The sequence below is a fragment of the Rhea pennata genome, chromosome 1 (genome assembly GCF_028389875.1).
Source record: "Rhea pennata isolate bPtePen1 chromosome 1, bPtePen1.pri, whole genome shotgun sequence".
NCBI lineage: Eukaryota > Metazoa > Chordata > Aves > Rheiformes > Rheidae > Rhea > Rhea pennata.
Window position 1 is genome coordinate 98,757,609 of NC_084663.1, and position 23,334 is coordinate 98,780,942.

Here is a 23,334-nt window from a genome sequence, read left to right on the forward strand (position 1 = left end):
GAGCAATATTAAGCTTGGAGTGGGCAAAAGTGAACAGTGTTAGCAGGCCAAAGCATTATAAAGCTGCTATCCTCAATATGAACTTTATCTTATTTCTGGGATATATGATTAGTGTGGGCTTTTGCGGAGATTAAACTTGTTTAACTGTTTTATGTAGCAATAGTTCTGAGAACGTGGAATCTTTGCTGTTTAAATCTACTTTTCTTTTCCCCCCTCCTCCAATAGTTGAACCTGTTGTGAGCTTAACAAAAGGACCAAATCCTCTGATAGATGGTGCAAATCAGACAGTAGCAGCCATTTGTACAGCAGCCACTGGAAAACCTGCTGCAGAGATTGACTGGGAAGGAGGTCTTGGTGAAATGGAATCCAGCTCTACGTCATTTCCAAATGAAACAGTGACAGTTGTCAGTCGGTATACTATTGTTCCGACACGATTTGCAAGAGGAAGACGTATAACTTGTATTGTGAGGCACCCGGCTTTGGAAAAGGAGATAAGATACTCTCATGTGTTGGACATACAGTGTAAGTATTCTGTAAGGTCGCTATTACTCAATGCATATCTTAACCACACTTCTTATTGAGTATACCCTTTGTGGGTATAAGATGACCACATACTGCTTCAGGGAAATGAAAGGAAAATAAACTGTATAGAAAAGCATGTAATAGATCAATCAGGAGTAGTACCAAGGGACTGCAGTCTGAACACAATGAATACAATCATGATCTAATCACGAAGCTATAATACTATTAAGTCATTACCTTTTGTCTTAGAAATTGCCTCTTGCTATGGGCAAACTTCTTACTCATATTTAATTTTGAAAGTTTACAGACAAAATAACACTCAGTTGATCTGTAAACTGTTTGTTTACAGTGCCTTAAAATGTCAGCTGATGTTCATTTGAGACAATTTTGAGCAGTATTAAAGAGGAATTCTAGTGAAGGCTCATGTTGGAGATGATAACTTGAAAATGTCTTATGAGGGATATAAGTTATTTTTTCAAATTATTCACTAAGGCTTTTTCTTCTAATTTGCTTAAGAAAATGAGAATATAGTGTATATACAATGTTAATTTGTGATATTGCCCACCCAGCTGCTTGCGTAATTAAACTGTACAGTTACTCTAGGCTTGTCTAACAAGTTTGTGGCTTTAAAACACATGAATACAAGTCAGATGGCTTATAATTCTACTTATTGAAACCAACCGAGATAAATAAGCTTTATGCATATGTGATCCATTTTTTGTTAAACAATGTGTATGTGACCAAAGTGAGCCATTTTCAAGTGCTTCCTTTGATACTCTCCTTAGCTCTGTGCTGCTTTAAAGTGTCCTGAATCTTAGACTATCAGTTTGGTTTAAAAAAAGATGTAATGGGTAGAAAGCATAAATCTGATTATTTCTGTTTGACCAAAATCTCCTGTGACTTTTTTCTGTTTGAAGTTTTGTTTAGTTCATGAGAGATGGCCACTTTGAACTGAGACAGCCTTTGGTGTTGTATTTCACCTTCCTCTTTTTGAAGGTGACCGCTGTTTAGGATTTGAGACAACTTCCTTGTTTGAGAGTTTTTATCTATGGAAGATGAATAATTTAAAGTTCTAAAGGATGAGTGTGTGGCTGTTGTATTGGGTACACAAATGTGTTTTCTTAGCATAACTAAGAAATCACTTGGATAGAAAAGAATTGGTTTATACTGTCATGTTTTACAAGACATTACAGTAAAATTCTAGATTGAAGTGCAGCTGATTCAGGAATAGAAATGGTTATTCCCACTATTGCCTTGAAGAGTGAATAAAAGAATGAAGTTTTGTCTTCAAAGTGAGAAGAGGGAGCAAGTTAAACTTGTTTCAGAATTTGCAATGTATTTGTTTAGTAAGCAAGAGAGTGGCAACTGAGAAGCACAGATTTTATGTCCAAGTCCTTGTTCTCAAGTTGCTGGTCGCTCTTCCGTTAGGCTTACAGCTTTTGCTGCAACTCTCTTTACTCCTCTTTACTCCTCTTCTGTAGGACCTTATAGTGAGTCATACTGGCTTTTGTGTGTTCTGTGATTTCCAAACACTTCAGCAAAATTTCTCTGGCCTATCTGAGGTAGGCTTCTTAGATCCATGGTAGCAGTCCCACTTGGTAATACCAATGGATGACTGTCCTTAACAGTTTCAACAAGTATTTATGACCTTTTTGATTTCCTAATTACCTGGCTTCAGAACACTGTTTCTGATCCTCTGCTATATTGTGTTAGTGAGAAATAGCTCTAACTTACCTTTTTCTACATTGATAGGGCATTAAACCAGTTTCCTTCATCTGAAGGCCTTTCATTTTCCTGAAATGCTATATGCTTGTTGTTGAAAATGCACAGTGGGATATTGACATTGGTTAAAATAACGTACTGCTCCTGATCTAATCTACTGCTGTATGTTATATTGTAGCTTGGAACTGTATTTTTTTGTCATTACTAAAAATGAAACACAAAATGCCTCTTGCATCATCAAGCTGACTGTTAAACACAGTCTGTTTAGAGAAAATGTTATCATTGATAGGTTAAATCTTTTTTCGGTAGATGCCCCAGAAGTTTCAGTAACTGGCTATGATGGAAACTGGTTCATTGGAAGAGAAAACGTTCAGCTCAGATGTAATGCTGATGCAAATCCATTGCCTATGGAATTTATGTGGACCAGGTAAATATTTATAAAAAGGGGCTTGCCACTTCATTATGGTAGTGTAAATGATATCTCTTTGTTTACAGAATACCTGGTTTGAAAACAAGGAGTATCTGACTTATATTGGGTGGTAATAGTGTAACCCAGCCTTCTTATAAAAGGAAGGATACAAGTGTATGTATTGAGTATGGTGGGTGGACAACTTGTAAGTTTACAAGCCTGAACAATTTGTCATTTCTTCTAGGATGGAATCCTTTGTAGTTGCTTAAAAAGTAGTCAAATTTTTATGTTGCTGTAGAATGGAGAAAGCCCACTTAATCTAGCAGGGATCCAACTGTTAGTTCTTTAGATCTGTTTTATTATTACTTGAAAGTTAATTGCAAATATTTGAGAAGACTATTTGGTATTGGCTTTCTAAGATCTGGAATCTGAAGTTGAGAAGGCACATACTACTCCCTGAATTAAGGAATCTGTTAGGCTTTTTCAAGGGTGCTCAAGTAGTTGCCAAGACAGATAAATGCAAGGTTTTCCTTTGATACAAACTGTAGTTTGAGCATATGTGAAGGTGAGGAGGAAGTAGGAGGAAAGGAAGTATTTCTTACATAACAGCTGCATGTCATTATGTGAACAGGATGGCTCTACTTTGAGATTTATCCTGCTTTGCTTTTGCAGTCATTGATGTGTTTCGGGCAAGAGACACAAACAATACCAGCGAATATAGATCTAAAGTCTGTTTTGTAAAGGGAGAAAAAGTGAAATAAGCAGCTACTTTAAATTCATTTAGTGCTAATTGAAACCAAGGAAATAAATTTATGATATCTTTATGAAAGTTATACATAGATCTGCAGTGCTTCTATCAGTAATATTACAGGAATGTTGTATTGATTTAAAACTGTATTCTATTTCCCTCCTTTCCAATGGCAATATAACTTAGTATATAGGAACACTAGTTGTAATGTGCTTAAGTTATGGTAAGTTTGGAATTTCTTCATGGCAGTTTAACGGGAAAACAAAATGCTAGTGTAACTGTCTCAATCCTAAAAGCAACTATTCAGACCCTATACTACTTACAAAATCCTCTCTGCTTTCAAGATACTGAGATCAGGTTATCAAATACTTGAGTTCAATACCTCTTAGGTGTTCTTGTAACAGCAAAATAGGATGCAGCAGAGCAATATAGTTAGGAAATCTCCTAAGTGTCTGGTGGGGAGTCTGGTGGGGAGTCTGGTGGGGAGTCTGGTGGGGAGTCTGGTGGGGAGTCTGGTGGGGAGTCTGGTGGGGAGTCTGGTGGGGAGTCTGGTGGGGAGTCTGGTGGGGAGTCTGGTGGGGAGTCTGGTGGGGAGTCTGGTGGGGAGTCTGGTGGGGAGTAAGATGTCTTAAGAATCTAAGCTAAAATAAAGTTGATTATCAAACAGTCAGATTTAAGACTGAAGAGTGATTTTAGCGAAAGTTTGAAGCTGAAGTCATAAGCACATGAAACTGGAGTCTGTATTTATGTATGTGATAACACATGCGGACACATACCTACTGAACATGTATTTTAGCACTTGACAGCTAGTAGTCCTGATGCTTTTGTCCCTTTCTCTGTCTCCTTTGTGCTTGCACAATTGTCTATAATCACATGCAGAATGCTTCAGGAGAATAATATGCTTGGACAAGTCACTTGGTTTTAAGCAGCAAACTTGATTATGCTTCTGTAATTTAGAAGGGAAAGTGATGCAGGGTGGAAAGAAGTGGATTGAGAGGGAAGAAACTACTTGAACGCTTGCTGAGAAATGCTAGTCCAATTGCCCTGTAAATGAAGCTTGTACTGGCAAAAAACGTTCTTTATCATGATAGCTCAACTGGCTATAGTTGTATATAGCCAATTGTAAGTGATATAAAAGCATCCTACATTGAGTAATACTTTGTGCAGCTTGAGTTGGATAGTTCCTCCAAGTTAAGACGATGATTTCTTAACATTTTTAGGAGCATTTATTTTTTAGCTACCTCACTAGTGCCAGAAAACTTGAACTGAAGTTCTGTGTGAAATCCCTTAAGTTAAAGGGCTAAATGTTCAGGTAGATAGTGAAAATATTCAATCAAGGTCCATTGAGAACATCAGTAATAAGCTAAGGAAAAATTCAATCTCAGATTACTATCAGTACTGTTTTCTATTAGATACATTTAGACTTCAGTCTTAATTCACACTTAAAATATATCCCTTTTATTTTAGATTGGATGGACAATGGCCTGAAGGGTTGTTATCTGTCAACAATACTCTGCAGTTCAGCAGCCCATTGACTTACAACTACACTGGGACTTATGTCTGTAAAGTGACGAATTCCCTTGGTCAGAGAAGTGATCAGAAGACTATCTACATATTAGGTAAGTCTTACTACTTGACAAAGACAATATGTTAACTCAGATTTTTTGTCAGTAATTGAATAAACAAACTGAAGAGCTACTTGACATACTGCATACCTAAGCCCATTTTATTAAAAGGAATGAAAAGTATGAAGTTGAGAGCTACAGTAAAACTTGGAGTTAAATGGACTCTTAAGTAACAGTAATGTGTAGTGGAAGTTCCTAAGCCTGAAGGTTTTCTCCAGTACTACTCATATTACTTACTTTTGGTAGGCGAACTTTGGTTTTTTCCCAGTGTTAACTTGTATTTTGGCAAGACGTACCAAATGTAATTTGCAATAAGTTGAAAAACAAGATTTCACTGGGAGGGAAGCAGCTAGATCTAGAAAAGTCAAAAATGCTCTGCTTTAAGGTTGTTCGGGTTAGCTTCAGAATGCCAGCATGGCAATGTAGTTACTCATGGCTTGCTTTTCTCAGGGTGGAAGTATCCATCATAAAGCTAACTATTCCATTTGCTGATCTACTCAGTGTACATAGCCAATTTTTGTGTGTGTGTTCAGCACTACTGCTGCTGGAAAATATCCTGTGTGTCTTCAGCATAATGTGCTTAATGTTTTACTATGTCAGCTTCTTTGTAACACAAAGACCTTTAAAAGATCCCTGGGAGCACTGTGAAGTAGGGTATATGTGGATGATGCTGTACAAGTGTGAAAAGATCTCCAGACTTTTATGATGGATTAACTACATTGATAATCCCTAGTTTGACTGAAGAGGACTAATATGTTACTATTTTTAAGGAAAACAATATAGAGATGAAAACACACAACAGAATGAAGTTTAACTTCGTTAAGTTCCTTAAGTTATTCCACAATGTAAAATAAGCATCAGGGAGCACGTTGACTACTTACAAGACGTACAAGTAGAAACATAGGCAATTTCTTACTACAAATATACAAACTAAATACAAATACTTAAAGATTGAGAAGAGGATGAGAACTTAGGACTAAACTAAAGGTACAGAAGGCTTCAAGCCACATGTATCAATTTGTATTTGTTAGGTAGCAATAGTTTTGGAACAAGAGAGAGAGTGTGAGACCATCAGACTAACAACTGCACTGTGAGCCATTCTGAAAATTAATAGGTTCTAATTAACTGTCTAGCTAATTGACTCATTAACTGGAAACTTGTAAATACTTTGAGATAGTGGAAGTATTTGTAAATGGAACTTATAAAATAAATAAAACTTTAGCTGTTAAGACTAAGTACTGCAACTGATAGTGAAAGGCACGTCTGTGAGAAGTTACTCTAAATATTTGGTCCAGTGATTCCTCTATGTATAAGAACTCATGATTGTTTAACAGGCTTAAAACAGTTGCAAAGACAATTGCTTTTGAGAAATACCAAGTAATAAAAAGATTAAAAATGCATCATTAAATATGATGAAATATCCTTCTGGAATGTAACATTTAAATTCATTTAAATTGTATTGTTACTTTCTCTGAGTACAGGTCTGTCCTCAGCCCTTTTACTCTACCTGTAAGGAGAGGGGCACTTTCTGAAGTCTTATCACTTTACAAGTTGTCACTTCTATGAATATGATCTGCAAGTAGAACTCATGCTTTTTCCCATAACTGTCATGCATGAAAATTTGTCTTATTTAAATTATAGTTACAGCCTTTCCTAACGGACTAAAATGAACTCATGAGTTCTTATATGACATTTCCTAAAAAAAAAAAAAAAAAGAGAGAGATTTGTGTCCATTATTTGGGAAGGGATAGAGTGGGGTTAATACCTGTACTATTTTCAAAAATGAATATTAAATACTTTTTCCTACAACTCTGTGAATAACCTTTCAGTTTGCTGACTGGGTCTTAAAATAACTGAAAAGCCCTTCATGATGTAGGACTGGTAAATAAGTACGAAACAGGAGAAAATTTCTTTCTTTCTTTTTAATAATTGTTTAGATTATCCTAAGGAAGGAACATAACTTCTGTCAGGAGTACAAAAACAAGACTGAAATACTGAGTTTTGTTAGCTTGTTTACCACCGTAACACTGAAACTAACTGGAGCCGGTAGTATTTATTAAGTAATGGTGAGCATGGAACTGCTGTAGATTGTGGTGTAATCATTTAATTAGCACTTCTTTTCCCTAACCTTAGCAGCCATTTTTCGCTGTTTAAGACCTGGCAAAAACATGAAATTCAACTTTGAAACTAGCAGACAAGCTATATGATCACATCATTTTGCAAATACTAATTGTGAAGCTCTCAAAGAAGACTTATGAAGTTAGTCTTTCTGAACAGTTGTGGTACTGGTAGTTATAAAGCTACTTGACTGTTCTACAAAAGTAGCTATTGAGTTGAAACGTGTTGTATGACTAGATTGTATTGAGCGCAAAAAAAAAAAAGCTTTTGATCTTAATGTGCATTTTCTTTCTTTTTTTAAAAACAAAAAAACCAAAAAAAACTTCTGTTGCACTCCTGACATTTCATCTTAATACTCTTAAAGTGGTGTAGGGAATTATCAAAAGTAGTTGACATGGATTAAATGATAGGTTCATCAGGCCAGAAATAATATATGTCCTTAAAAGGACAGGGAAATAATAAAAGGTGTTTGAATGTAGAGGCTTTTTTATAATGGTTTTGAGGCACAAATACCTTCACATTGCTGAACAAAAAACAAAATTATGAAGTTAAGAGATTTCTTCTTTATGCAAAAGCAGACCATGCTTCTCAATCGTGGAAACTGGATGTGATCAAGTATTCTGAAAGTGGCTGGTTTAGTCCCACAGCCATATGGTTTCCAAAACAAGCTACTGGCTTGATACCTCAGACACTTTAGTACAGGTTTATATAGTCATTTATATAAGGAATTGAATTCTACTTTCCTGGCTGTTTGCTCCTACACCATACTGCTTACTGTGGATTTTCCTTTTCTGTTTGCAAGGAGAGATGACCTGAGACTTCTGTTCAGATAGGATTCTTCTTTGTCATCTTTGTAACTGACTGTTTTTGGAAGAGACTATTTATTTGCTAAAAGTAAAGCTAGCCTTTTATAGCCAGCAATACTAGAAAGATCAGATTCCTAAATGCAGAATCCTTTGATTTGGGCCACCTTTTCACAGGATGAATATTGTAAGGATTAACTTAGCGGAAGTATTGTTTTTACTTTTGTTTATATTTAGAGCTCGCTGAGAGCGTTGTGAATATAGACAAACTTGTATCTTATCACAGTATATTTGGATGGCTATTGATAAGCTCTTTTTTCTTCTGCTAGATAGGATGTCTTGACCTTCTTTTCTGACTGTTAACTTCTACACTTCCAACATACAGCCTTTGAACTTACAATGTTATTTCTGAATATTCCTTACAAGCTTGATTATGTACATAACAGCAAACTTTCTCATTTCCCACAGAAATGCCAAAAAGCTATACTTGGTACCTGGAAATTGTGCCAGATCAGAATTGCAACAAACTGTCAAAATGTCTTTGAAAGAAATAGACCGTTGCTTCAGGCTGATCCCTAGTGTTCTATCTATCATTCTGCCAGATTGGGGGCAAGCGGTGTGGGAGGGGAAACTAGCGGTTTTCTTATGATTCTCTTCAGTTTATCCTTAAAGCTAGTGTGGAGCCTTCACATAAAAGATGCTTCTTGGGAGGGTTAGGGAGCCTCCCTTAGATGTCTTTACCCACTTCCTAACTTGAAGATGTGAATGACTGGAGAAACAATTATGACTTTCTAAACTGTCAGACATACTTTAGACATTCAGAAAGCCTTTTTTTCATAGGAAGACCACTTCTCCTGCTGTGAAAGTTTTAACTGCAGAAAAACTTCTGTCGTAAGAAATGGCTATCTTTGTCATGACCAGCTACATGGAAAAGTGGTGTCAACCGCTTCGGTTTTCGTACCTGACACCACCTAAGAGTTGCTGAGAGCAACTTAGCAATAACAGCAGGTTAAGAAGTAGAGATGAGTATACCTATGTGTATGCATGTGTACCCACTTCGTTTCCTCTCTGAAATTAGAATTGCAAAAAAAAAAACTCCTCAGATCTTGTTACTTATACACAGTCAACTGACTTTTGGGTTATAATTATGATGGCTTTTTGTCTTGCAGACTGTTAAGGAAGTGATGTGGGAGTTCAAGTGTCATTTTTAGCTATCAGGCTAATAATATCAGGCGTTACCATAGCTGTAGCTTTCTGGCTGTTACCTGCTAGTGTTCAGCAAAAAAACAAACAAAAAACTACTTTTGCTATGAAAATTCCTAGTACAAACTTATGTCCAAAGTTGCACACTGTAATTGGACTTTTTCGAAAGCTGTTAATCTTCTAATCAAATTCCTATAAGCACTACTGCTACATATGGAAGACTGATCAGTAATCTCAATCCACCTACAGAGGAAGAGTTGGAGCGTAGGGGGAAACCAGTCCTATTGAACCCAGAGACAACAACCACAAAAAGATGATTATTGCAACTGTTCTTCTTGGGTCTCACTCCTATTGCTTTAAATATATGATTGTTGATACTCTTCACTGATTCTGACCTGTATTCCAGAGTAAGTTCCTGACAGAAATGTAGTCTGTTTACTGATGAGGAATTCCGAGTCTGAATCGGAACATGTAATTTTTCCAGTTCTCCCTCAATCTCAGCCTGAAGAAATGTTATGCTGCATCCTACCTCAAATTAAATGTCCTTTTGTATTTGAAAGTCTAGAATGGATTCAGTGTCTCTTCAAGACTCTGAAGATGAATCTGCTGTGTTCTCTGTCTGGTTATAATTAATCTCAAGTTCACCACATCTCTGTATTGGTTTTCAGGCTGCAGTGGTAGAAGTTTGAAAAGCTACCTTTGGTAATTAGCTGATTGAAAAGGTGGGGGGAAGAATGGTCAGCCAATAGCAAAGCTGTACTGTGGTCTTCCCTTATTTCTGTAGGCCTCTGTAGTTGAGGGAAAAGTACAGATGCTGCCTTTTTTTCCATTTGCTTTTTCCCTTTTTTTCCTCCCCCCCTTTTTTTTGAACTTGAGCATCACTGTTTTCAGACCACCATGCTTTCATCTAAGGCATGTGACTAGCTCCCTACAAAACACTAACAATGGTCAGAGCAGACACCTGCAATGTGTGAGGATATTTTTGTCTTGCAATATGTAAATTAGCGAGTGGTAGCACATTTGTGAATACTTGGGGCTATCTGAGGCTAGAAACTTGGTTTAGGATTAATTCTATGCGATTGTGGAGATCATCTGTGTCTGGGATGTAGAAAGAGGTTCATAGTTCATCTTTCCCCTCCTTGCCCTTCCTCCAGAAAGATACTAAATCACCATTAGCTATTGGCATAGTTGAAGAACATTGATTAATGATACGGAACTGGATAGGAAGTGGTGATGGCCTATAGCTGAGTTCTAACTCCATTGCCAAGGAGATCATGTTTACTATACTTTGGCTTGCTCCAGTTGCCCTTGAAATGAAGTTTTCTGAAGAGTCTTCAGCATCCTAAATAAGAACATGTAGTTTAATGGAATTTGGTATTGGTTTTCTGATCACAGCAGATATGACCTCATTTTTAGGTCCTGATGTTAAGTCTTAAATGTTCTTTTTTTGAAGAATGTGATCTCTAAAGATGATCATTTTAATCTGGAAACGGTATTTGAGGATGAACCTCTGACCTGAGAATTTTAAGACTTTTAAATTTAATTTAAAAAAAAAATCTATAAGAAGGAAAATGCCAAATGTAACCAATTAAAACTCTTCAGTTACATTTGACAGCAAGATTGTGATCTGGAATGACAAACGGGGTTTGTGTTTTGTTTTTCATAGGGGAGGAACTAGATTTTATCCTTTTTTTTTTTCTTGGAACCAGACAGTCTTTGGCTATCAGTATTAACACCTGGTGACTAGAACAAAGTACCTTTTCCTCCAAGACTTTTTCTTAATGCTGAAGAAACAACTTTATTTGGAGGAAATATATGCCAATATTTGGGATTTTCCTGACTACAGAGTTGGTCACTTTACTCCTGAAAGACTTCAGACTGGGCTAAATCTAGAATGGTTTGTAGTTGAAATTTATTTCCTTCTCTAGACTCATATGGTCAATTATATGAAAAGGTATGCTTGTTGATTTCAAGTTATAACCTAACAGAAGTCGTTTGAAGATGTCGGTCTGGAACTAAGGACCATCCATCTGATCTTGAGCTTCTGTTGACTTTGAATCCCAGGAGAGAAGATGGGCCCTGGACGCTTGAGCAAGGATGTACTGCAAGGGAATCCGGAGGGAGAGATACAGTGTTCGAGGATATGAGATCAGTCAGTGCATATAGTTGGAATATTTAACAAATGTCTCTAAGCTTACCTTACACAGAGGAATTCTTAGGATTAAGTTGTTTGCATTGTAAGAGCTGTGAAAACTGGATGAAGTCATTTAAGGGAAGCATAAAAATATCAGACTCAAGTAGGGAAAAGCTACTATTGAAAGTTGGTACCACTTTTCATAGGAAATGTCTGGAAAACATAGTAGAGGGGAAGCTAAGGATACTGTACAAAGACTGCAGTGCTTTTTCGAGAAGGTGTTAGAGCTTTACTTGAAGCAAATCTTGCGTTTATTGATAGAAGACTAATAAGGACTGGCTTTGGAACAAACCAGGAAAGTTGGGCTACTTTTGATGAATGGAGGGAGCTGGTGGATTTATTGTACCTAAAGGGAATAGCTGTGTAATACTACAAGAACCTTTTTATCGGTCTTCACTTGTCCTTATCTTTAGAATTGGGGGTATATGTCATAAGGATTTGATTGGGACTCAGAACATGGTAAGAGCAAAATAAAAACCAAGGCACACTTAATTATTATACAATGAAATTTGTCAAAATTTTGGCAGTTCTCAGCTCTGTGGTGTGTATGGATCCTCGAGTATATTGTAAACTTCTGCTGCTGCATAGACTTGCTGCATCAGCAACATAGTTTTTGAAATTCTACTGACATTCCTGGTCTTATTTCCACTGTTGTTTTCTTTATGGGAAACTTACTTGGTGCAGGAAGTGGGGGAAAAGTCTAGTTTTCCTTTTAAAAAATTCTAGATAACTTCACAGGTTCATAGTTGTAACTGATTTTTTTTTTTTTAATGCTGTGTAAACATGGAAAGCTGATTTTAATATTGTCATTTGGCAACAATAAATATTGACTCAAGTAAACAATAGACATTCATCACTAAATAGACTAAGAATACATATAAATGACCCCTGAGTTATATTATATTTGTGGTGAATTTAAGATTAATGTGTTAATTAGTGCTTGAAGATAATTCAATAAGACAACCTGGCAACTGGTGGATGAAAAAAATGTTTTAAACTAAAACCATTTTTTAAAACACTAGCTGATACCATATAGTTGCCCCTCTCTTTATTTTTACGTAGGTGATGACTAAACTTTCCAGGAAACAAGTGCTATATACTTGTGAACTTTTAAAATATAGAGGATTCTGCATAACACCTCAGTATTAGAGGAAGACAGATTGCAAAGCCCAATTACTTAAAAAAAAAAAAAAAAAAAAAAGTATTCCTGGTCTTGTCCAAAATTTGTGTACAAAGCTAACAAACCTTGTGTCCTGAAGCAAATGTATTTTCAAGGAAGAGAGAGCAGAATTTAATTTCTTTAGCTATGGATTTGTAGGATGTGGGAGCCCTTGTAAATTTGGATTCCTAAATCTCTACATCTTAAAGTATGAAATTCACTTTAAATCTGTTTTTACTAAAATCATAATCTGAATTCCTTTTGTTCATTTTGATTATGCATCTTGTTCAGTTTCCTGTCTTCTGTCAAATTAATATCATTTATGTATAGATACCTAACAAATCACCACTTCTTTTTACATGGTAAGGTCATATAATTGTGCATTGAAAAATTTATATGAAACTTTACTTATGTCAGGTTGAAAGTGTTGCATTCAGCAGTGAGATGCAGTTTGAAGTATGATTTGTATTGGCCTTGGCAAACATGGCAGTTCTGTCTGGTATGAGAGAATTGAGTGACTATCTCTCAATAGTAAGATTAAAAAGTTTACAAACTTTCAGACTTAAAATTTGTCAAATAACTGAAAGTTTGACCAGTCTCCAGTTCTGTTTTGCTACTTGTGTTGGTAAATTTACATGCCTCTGTAAGGTGACGGTGATGGTTCCATGAAACTTGCTTGTGTTCATTTAACTCAATAATAACATGTAGTGAAGTAGCTGGCTGTCCATGTAATATTCTCTCTAAAACATTCAAGCTACAGTAACATGTTTCAAGTTTTTACTTTACTGATTTTAAAACTACCTTGCATCAGACAAGGCAAAATAAGAATTTTTTTTATTGTTCAGTGCAACACTAATGAAATTGGTGTTGCATATAACATTGCAGTCCGAAATAATTTCAAGAAGCTTTCTTATTGTCATCAGCCCATTGCTTGCAACCTTGCCTTAAATGCAGCTGCATAAATCTCTAGTTGATTTAAAGAACACAAGGAAAAAGCTGACCACTGGAGAAACCCAGTAGCTGGCAGTTTCTTGTTTACTTGTACAACCTGATGTGAAATTGGTTGTATTATGCTGGGGAGTGAATATGGAATTTTTTTTGCACACGAGGAATCAAATTACTCTTAGGAGGAATGCAGGATGGCATTTTTACTTCAAATGTTCCAGGTTTTTTCTTTGTTACTTAAAATCCTGAAAAGTCCTTGCTAAAATATGAATAATATTATTTTAAGATTAAATTTATACATGACATTTTTAACTATGCTTCCTTCGCTATTCCCAACTTGAAGCTGTGTAAGTTGGATTAATGTAACAAATATTTTTGGAGAGAATAGCTTGAAATCAGTAGTTTGTGCTGTTGACTTAGCACACAGTTCATAGTTTTTCATTCTTATGCTCATTGTCCTGAACAATTTCTGAAGAGGGGATTTGATGTTAAATAGCTTTGTGGCATAATCAGTTTGATCCAGTATTTCTAACTGCTGCCTGGAAAGGTATAGGACTTTTCGCGTTTTTTTATAATAGACTGTGTTCTCCTGTGGGCGAGGTAAACATGAGCAGTGAACTTCTGAGCAGGAAAGCTGCACCTCCTTACTGAGAGGAGGGCAAGATGATGATTTAAATGTTACTCCCACCCTGTATGACAAAGGAGGCTCCCTATCCTGCTGCAATGTACTGCAAAACAAAATGCACTGAAGCTGATTCAAAGCCTGTAGAAAATGCAAGAGACTAATTTTTTTTTAATACCATAAACTTGAGAATGAAAAACTATTCTTGTAGAACATGTCCATCAACTTGGCTTTCTTATAAACCCTTAACTGATTTAGCTTGCATTGACATTCTATGCCTTTTCTGTGTCTTGTCTACCTCTTTGCTCTTTCCATTAGATCCTCCTACTACTACCACTCGACTGCCCACGGTTCCCTGGCATCCTTCGACTGATGGCATCACAGGTTTAGCAACAGAACCTAGAATAATAAATATCCCAACATCAACCTTGCCAGCAATGCAGGAAGACACTTGGGGTACCGTCATCGGTAGTGCGGTGGGGGGGGCCCTCTTCCTCATACTTGTCAGTGTTCTGGTTGGAATTATCTGCTATAGGAGAAGACGGACGTTCCGTGGTGACTACTTTGCTAAGAACTACATTCCACCATCAGATATGCAAAAAGAGTCTCAAATAGATGTTCTTCAGTCAGATGATGTGGACTCTTACCCTGACAGTATAAAAAAAGAACTAAAACATCCAATGAACAGCCTAATATCTAAAGATTATTTAGAAGACCCTGAAAAAACAGAGTGGAACAATATAGACAATATTAACAGGTACCAGGAACGTTATGAAAGACCAATGGATTATTATGAAGGTGGAACATTGGGGATGAAATATATGGGTGGTGAATGTTATGATGACAATGAAGAAGACTTTGTTTCTCACATAGATGGCTCAGTAATATCCCGGAGGGAGTGGTATGTGTAGTAACCACTGAAAACTAAACTTGTACCTACAATTCACTTCATTGGCTGGTCACTTTCAGATTGTTTATACTTACACGTGAGGAGGAATAAACTTTTTGAATTTTTTTTCCCTATGCTTTTTATATTGTGACTTGACAAATGGAAATGTTGAATCTGGGAAAATGTATTTGAGCTGCTTTTTTTTAATTATTATTTTTCTCCCAATGCTGTACTACTGTTCAAGATTGGAATTTTAATGCAGAGTGCTTATATTGGTCTATGTCAGAGGTAACAAAGGCTATATTAAAGTTAGCATTCAGACTTGATTAAGAATAAAAAGTGGCTTTCTTGGCTTTCTGATTGAAAAAGAAGTTTACCTAAGACAACGATCAAGTATAATCTTTCGGGACATTTAACTTGTAGATCTAGTAATGCAGAACAGTAAATAAATGCAGAACAGTAAGTGAATTACTCAAATCTAGAGATCATCTGTGACAAATCTAGTGCTTCGATATAGTGACTACTTTACCAATTAAAATGAGTTTTAGCAGAGTCAAAGCTTTATTTCTAGGTTTTCTGCACAAAAACAAATACCTCTTAAGTGTTTTAATGAGCCTTCTTGTAAGTATGTACTTAAGTCATTGCACTGAAAATAACTTATCTATGAACAAGACTTTGAGAAATAACTGCGTAAACAGGTCAAAGGCTTGTCTTCTGAGAAATATGGAAAATTATTTTTATAGTCTTAGATTTCTAAAAGCTGGTGTGTGTATATATACACACAAGTGAGTTATTTTGTTAGGCCTGTATTTGACAGGTTGTCAAAACTTATTACTGAATATGAGACTTCTTTGCAAGTACACATAATAGTTTTGAAGACCCATTTATGAGACTTTGTGGGAATCCAACGTTTGAATGTGAAAAGTGGAGAATTGAACACAGCTAGGAAGAAAACTCCAATTAACTGCTAGGTTGGAGTAGCAAGCAAGCGTGCATATTTTCCGTGATGCCAAAAACACATTGAGTATGTGAAGGTGTAACAATGTTTGCTAGAGATTTCATGGTATGTAGTTAAAATGGCAGTTTTACAGTACTTCTGGGTAACAAGTTTTAAAAGATACAATGCTTGCTTCAAAGAGGGTGACTAGAACTTCAGGTTATTAATAGGGAACTGGACACAGCATTGCTACTTCATGTAGTAAAACGTATGCTATTACAGAATATATGGAACAGAAGTTTAGATATTCCCTACAATCTCTGTACTGCAGTGGACTTGTTTTCCCTGCAAATAGTTACTGATTTAACAAGTGAGTATTCTTTAAAATGGCATCTTTATATAGGACATCTGTTTTGTGATCTGAAGTAGTTCTACTTTGTCTTGAGCAGGTTCAGCAAACTAATTCTGCTGGTTATGTAGAGAGAAATAGAAATGAAATAACTTCAAATGAATTACAGAAAAATGATAAATTCAGAATTAGAAAGATGACTTCTCTGAAGTGCCATTTTTAAATGTTCATCTGGGAAAATGAAACTTAAGGCTGTTAGTGTTTGAAAACTAAAAAGGGAAAACTACCCATTACATTTAAAGTAAAGTGGGCTCCATAATTATGGCTGCTTCATGAGTATTCATGCTGGAAATTCTTTTCTATCCTAATGATATTTGGTAGCTTACAGCTTTTAGAGCTTGACAAAAATATTTGTATTGAGTGTTGTAGACAATACACTGTGATTGCATATGACTGCATGTCTCTTAAAAAAAAAAAAAAAAAAAAAAGACAACAGCTTTATTTGAAATTCAAATGAGAAAACTTCCCTAAACAACTAAAGTTCACATATGGATTAACTGAGTGCTGTTACGTGACTAACAAAAGTCTCCAGTACAGTAGCAAATCAGAAAAAACTCTGTGTATCAGTAGTTTGAGCACAAATTCAAAGAAAGGAGTTGCTTCTAGTAGAAGGTTCTGATCCAAATTATTTCTGAAGTGAAGGGATCATACCTCTTAAACAACAACAAAAAAATACTTGATATATCATCTTTAAAAGATGGTCTTACTTGGAAATAAACATAACCATAAACCTGTTCTCCACATGAGATCTTGCTAGTGTCTCTGTGGATTTTTGAGGGTTTTTTTTTTCTGGTTTAAAAAATATTTAACTACTATTGATTGAGAAGTTGAAGTGTTCAAATGAGTTGAAGTTGATATAGGGATAGGGCTTACAAGTGTTGCATTGTTTTGTACATTATATCTGCTGTAAAAAGAATTGATTGTAAGTACAAATGGCTGTTGTGTGAATAAACTTTTCTTATATTCTCCAGCGTAGGTAGTGTTCAAAAATGTTTGAAAGATATTCATAAAATTGAAGAGGAACAGGTATAACAAAACCAAAAGTTGGGTGAAAGGGGCTAAAGAAATTAAACCTCTAGGATGGGCTTTTTTTAGTATTTCCTCAAAGACCCTAAGCTTACAAAACAACTGGCTTCAGAAACAATTTAAAGTGTAACTGGCTTCAGAAACAATTTAAAGTGTGAACGGGTGAGAACGATAAGTTGGGAATAGGTGTTGTCTAAACAATGGTATATTATGCACAGCTTAAAATATCTAGGATTCAGATTCTTGAAAAAACAATCCATTTTGTTTTCAAATGCTATAGCTTTACTTTAACCATATTTGTTGGAATAAACAATTCCCACCTATTTATGACCAGTTGTTCATAAACTGCTGTTTAGTTGGCACCATATCATAAGTGCTTTCTGGCTTGTTCAGCTTGGCAAGATGATCTGGGTTTTTGATCAGCCCCCTGGTTAGACTGGTTTAACTTTTGTACCTACTTTTTTGCCAAGAAATTCAAAAGCAAATTAAGTGAGCATTGTGATAATTGCAGTTATCAGTTCCTGTATGTTACTACTCTTGCTGCAAGAGGACCGCTGCTGTTGAGAGAGATTTGAGTTGTCCTATCACCCAAAACCAGATTCAATGGTCAGATTTTCGCAGAACTTATATTACTTGAGGATGTTTCAACATTATTGCAAAACTTTCTGGAAAAGACACTGTAAAGTGTTCGGGGTTTTTTCTTTTTTTTTTTTTTCCCCAAACCATAGTACACTATGAAACCTGTAGGCAAGAAACGCTTCTAGTGAAGCTGCTATCACAAGGCCAGTGAATTTTGAACCTAACACTGTCTCTGCTTCTTGCAACTGATTTGCTTGAACAAAATAGCATCTGGTGTAAACTAATTTTAAGCCAGTTCATGTGCCCAGTCTTCATGAGAAAAAGGTATTGTCGTGACATCAAATAAAGCTTATATCAGGAAAGCAGTTTCCATCAAATATAACCTAAAATAGAACACTAATCACTTAAGAGGATGGGCTACATCAAGCTTGCGTTGGCTTCCTGCCAGTTTTGTTAACCTATGGCTTTACACCTTGAAGGTAATGGAAGAAGTTTTTTTGTTTTTTTTTGTTTGTTTGTTTTTTTTTAAAAAAGAGAAAAGCACACTTAGTTCCATTGTTTTGTGTTTATCTAGCTATTTTTACTATTTGAACAACTCATGCGAGTTCACTTCAATCATGAAAGTAATCTGTCAGGTCTCTCATATGCTGTGAGGCAGGAATCCCTTTATTGGTTGGAAATGAGCTTTTCCAAAATGTGAGATGAAAGAAAGGTGACGTGGTCCAGCTTTCTGGCTCAGAAGCTGGACAGCATTTGAAATGCAAGTGGTTGATACTTGTTCTAGTTTTTGATATAGTAGGAGAGTGTATAGCTGAAAAGGCTCCTAAAACACCCTCTGGTAAGAGACTGAATGGAGGAGAATTGTGTGGTGTTTGGAGAAATACAGTGTATTATTGTTCCTGAAGGAAAATGATAGAAGTATACTCCATTAAAAGTACATTGCCTGTTACAGAGCTGTGTTGCCTTTAAGCTCCTTTGCTGTTACCTTTCTGATCCAGTAAATGATATAGATCAGAGCGGTTCCTTATTTCTGCATGTTTGCCTATATTCTGCAGGTAACAGTTTTGTTGAAACTAGTATGAATTGTTCCAGTTGTGTGACTTTTTGATAAGCCTGTCAATATAAGTGTGGCTAGCTCTCTAAAAGTATATGTAACACTCATACTGAATTAGAACTTGCTAACATATCAAACTTCTAGTTTAATGGTCTTCGATAGATCAAGTCTTCTGAAAGATTTTAAACACTTACTGAATTTCTAGCATAGTAGATTATTTTTTACAATTGACAAAGTTTTAATTCAGTATGGGAGTTGTTAAATGTAGAGATTGACAATGCTGAGATCAAATAATAATAGTAATCTCTTCTTCCTAAAGTGAAAGCAAATGACTGGAGAAAGGGCTTAGTGTTAAAGTTTGTTCATAAAAATGACTATTTCTAATGATAACTTTCAAGTTCTAGAGATGACAGATGGTCTTAGGGGCTGCTTTGGTAAGTGTAAACCAAGCATTAGTGGATTTGCATGTTCATTGCTTGTAGCAGTATATCTTTCTCTGATTGTAAGTTTTGGTTTTCACTTTCTAGCAGACTGCAGTGGCTTTAAAGAATGTAAATAGAGCATAATTGTCTGTCTTTCTGAGTTAACACCTAGCTTGCTCATGTAAGTGCAAAGCATGTGTTCTGTAACTGCATCTTTGAATTTGAAAACGAAAGCATGCAGCTAGTACTTCTTAAGAAGTAGTCAGTGAGATTCTTGAAATGATACCAATTATTCCTAAGCTCTTTTTTAATTCAGTGAATTTTTGAATTGAGCTACTGAAACCAAGACCACAAAAGTGGTAGTGCGGAAAGAGGGCTACTACTTGATGATAAAAGGAAGAAACGTTTCTCAAAGCAACACTGAAATGCTTATGAGTATTGAAAATATGTAGACTACTTAAAGAAAAAAGTGTAATCTGTGCTATCACATTACAGATGTGCCATTTAAGCAGACATCTTCTGTTGCTGTAGCAGGGGCTGTGATTGGAGCAGTCCTTGCTCTTTTTATCATTACCATCTTTGTGACAGTGCTGCTGACCCCAAGGAAGAAAAGGCCATCATATCTTGACAAAGTGTAAGTATATGCTAGTTTTTTTTTTTTTAATTGGAAGAAATACACAGAAAATGTATTTATTCTACATAAGTATTTTAATGATTGAGTTCCTGTAGAAACAATTCAGCTATCAGTTTTAGGACAGCATTTTGAAGGCATATAAATTTAAAATCACTTCCTGAAAAGAAATGAGGAAGCTAAGCATGACTTAAGAGGCAGTATATTTTTTTTAATCCCTTCAAAAGAAGGTTTGGCAAGGAATCGCTTACAATTTGAATTGGAGAGCAGGGGAGAAGTCCATATTGACTGTTGCTACAAATTGTATAGGCTATTGGTTTATCATAACTACAGGTCTAACAAGAGTCAATCAACCATATTTTGCAAGTGTTTTTAATCTTAAAATATTTCTTGTGCATGCTATTGCTGACTGAAAAATGTGTGTTCCTGAATGTGAGCTTTGTATGATCTGACTGCTGAAAAAAAAAAAAAAAAAACTAACTGACCCTTCAGTTGGACTTCAAAAACATGGTATGTTATACTTTGTTCTTTTTTAATACAGGATTGATCTTCCACCCACTCACAAGCCATCCTCCTCCTGTGAAGAAAGAGCATTCTCTGTACCACAGAAAGAAGCTGTGCTTCAGGTGAGTGGGTAGTTACTTACAATCTTAAACTGAGGAGAAATGTTAACTTGTTTTAAAATACTTACATATATCTATATATAAATTTAGTCTTTTTTCTTGATAATGTACGCAGTTGTTCAATTCACAACCAAAAGGTTTCCTTATCTTTAGGGTTCCCAAATCTTATGTTTTTGGTGTTAACATGATCCTTAAAGGTGGGGAACTGGCAGATAAATCCTTTTTGGATACCTAATAGGGTGTAACAGACTGTGCTAATCTTGAACCAAAGAAGCTATAGATGTCTGTTTTCTAATGACCTTAGAATTTAATGATTTTTTTGGAAGACCTCCAATATTTGGAGCAAATAAACTTGTTAAACTTCATGAATGACTTTAGCAGCGTGATCTTCCTTGCCTGTGAGCACCTGCGACTTGTAGTAATAACTGCCTTTTTTTATGTTATTGAGGTCTGAGTGATGGGAATATATTGGAATTTTGGCTCTTATGTGGATAACTCGGGAACTGTTTTGATTCTCAGTGAAGATCACTAAATCACTCTTAAATGCTGGCAATTATGCGACTATTTTTTTTTTTCTTTCCTTGGATTGATCTTTGTCAACTATGTGCCAGTTCTGTGACAAGTGCTTGAACTTGTAATGCATTTGCACAAGTAGCTTAACATGATCTAAAGTAAAGCTGTCTAAACAAGGGATTGGCCTGTGCTTTCCTCTATGTACTGAGGTTTTTGGCCATCATTTGGTGTTTGTGTGATTGCAGTCTGGTCTAACTAGATCAGAGAGCTAATTCTAGCAAAAGAGAAAGTTGAAATAAGTGGAGAGCAAGGGACTGTAGGACTGTTTTTCTTACCTGGAACATGGGCTTACACTGGATTGGGCTGCTTGTGAAACTCCAGATGTGTTACCTGATTGAATTAATTCAAAATGATACTTTTGTACTAGGTGACACAAAAGTACCTATTTACAGGAGACTACTTGACTTAAGTTTTGATTATTACATTTCATATAATAAACCGGTCTGCTTATGAAGACTACATAGGTCCTAACTGTAGCCCCCAAAGCGGGATTTTTTTTTTTTTTTTTTTTTTGTATACGTTGAATCAGTCAGTCTGATTTTAGTTTTCTGCTGTCACTGAAGAAAATTTTAAGCATATATCATCAATATTAGTAGGAATTCGATTGTAATTGTTCTTAGTGGTTTTTGTTCCATCTTCATTAATTCATATATATGTATGTATGTATATAGTGGGGAAGTGGCCTCTGCATCGCTGTGTTACAGATTTCACTTTGACTGATCCCTGCCATCACAGATGAGATCCTGAGCTGAAGTATTACAGTGAAAAATTATATTGCTTATAGAATCACAAGGTATAGATTATTGTAAAAGATCTATTACTCATATGTAGTGCTGCTAGGTAGAAAAATGACGATGGAAGGAAATGCAGTTCTTTTCCCTTAACAGGGCTAATCATAAGTATAGCTTAGTATGTTGGCCTCCTCCTGTGACTTCTGTCCGCTATGTCCAAATTCTATCTAGGATTTGCTTATTGTGAGTTCTGCGTTGCTGAATGCTTATAATAAAGGAGCTAAAAAAGCTGAAACTGACTATATTCTATATATTAGACATATAATAAAATGTTTTATGTTAAAAAAAAGTTATAAACAGAGGGAAGACCCTAAACAGATTGAATTGAATGGTTGGGTCCCTCAAACTTGATAAATACAGTTATGAGCTGTTTTGGGAAAAGGAAGCAAAAGATGATCCAGTTCCTTTTCAGGCTAGATGTTAACTATATTTAAAAATCATTGGTGCTGCTGTAATACTGTTAGCATACATATTCTATATCCCTTCTGTGGAGCTTTGGAAGTCTGAAAATAAATGGAACTGGAGAAAGGTGGATTTGCTAATGATATTACTCATAATCAAAATGTGCTGTCCATTCTGCTTTAGGCAAGAGCTTCTGCTTAATTTAATGTAAGTGTCAAAATACTAGATTTAACCAAGAAGTTACTGGTTATGTTATTTTCATATAATAAGCTAACACATGAATAGCTAGGAGGGAAAGGAAGTCAGTAAGCCCAAGAGTAAGCAGCCTGTTACGATGTCTTGTCCTGTTTGAATAAAACTCTACTAGCCTTGGATTTTATGTTCCAAATACTGTTTGAATTATGTTGTCTAGATGGAAATGAGTGGTATGCTGGCAAGCCTCTCTTTTGGATTGTTCAGATACAACCTTTTGGTTGCACTGAAAGGTGCTGCAGGTAAGGTGTTGCTGCATTGTCAACAGCAATAGGTAATCAAATTCAATCTAAGAGCAAATGGTAAGCTACTCAAAGATATAAAGCAAAGTTAAAGGGGAATGAATTGAAATGTCTTCGGCATGTTCAAAATATCTGATAATTGAAAATGAATTGGTTCAATTTAAGCTAATTTCATTAAACTGATATATGTAATGTGCACACTTTTAAATTATTACCTCTACAGCTATTTTCCAAGTTATACATAGTAGCTTTTTTAGATCTTGTGAATTATTTTAGAGTTAACAAAACTGAAAGTCTATTGTTTGTTTCAACAGTTAATGTTTAACAGAGATTTTACTGATGTCTGAATAGGTAGTGGTTGATTATTAAAATAAATGAGGAATGTTATAAGCATTTAGTAATACTGGATAGCAAATGCTTTTCATAATCTACTC

General features: G+C 35.7%; 1 protein-coding gene across 2 annotated transcripts in view; it reads left to right on the forward strand.

Moving 5' to 3' along the window:
• Positions 1–23,334, forward strand: part of NECTIN3 (nectin cell adhesion molecule 3) — a 65,210-nt gene that overhangs the window by 32,441 nt on the left and 9,435 nt on the right. For both annotated transcript variants that reach the window (XM_062596816.1, XM_062596825.1), the window contains exons 3-7: positions 226–522; positions 2,554–2,671; positions 4,869–5,020; positions 19,882–20,020; positions 20,559–20,643. In XM_062596816.1, the coding sequence (XP_062452800.1) occupies positions 226–522; positions 2,554–2,671; positions 4,869–5,020; positions 19,882–20,020; positions 20,559–20,643 (791 nt within the window). The remainder of the gene's footprint in view (positions 1–225; positions 523–2,553; positions 2,672–4,868; positions 5,021–19,881; positions 20,021–20,558; positions 20,644–23,334) is intronic.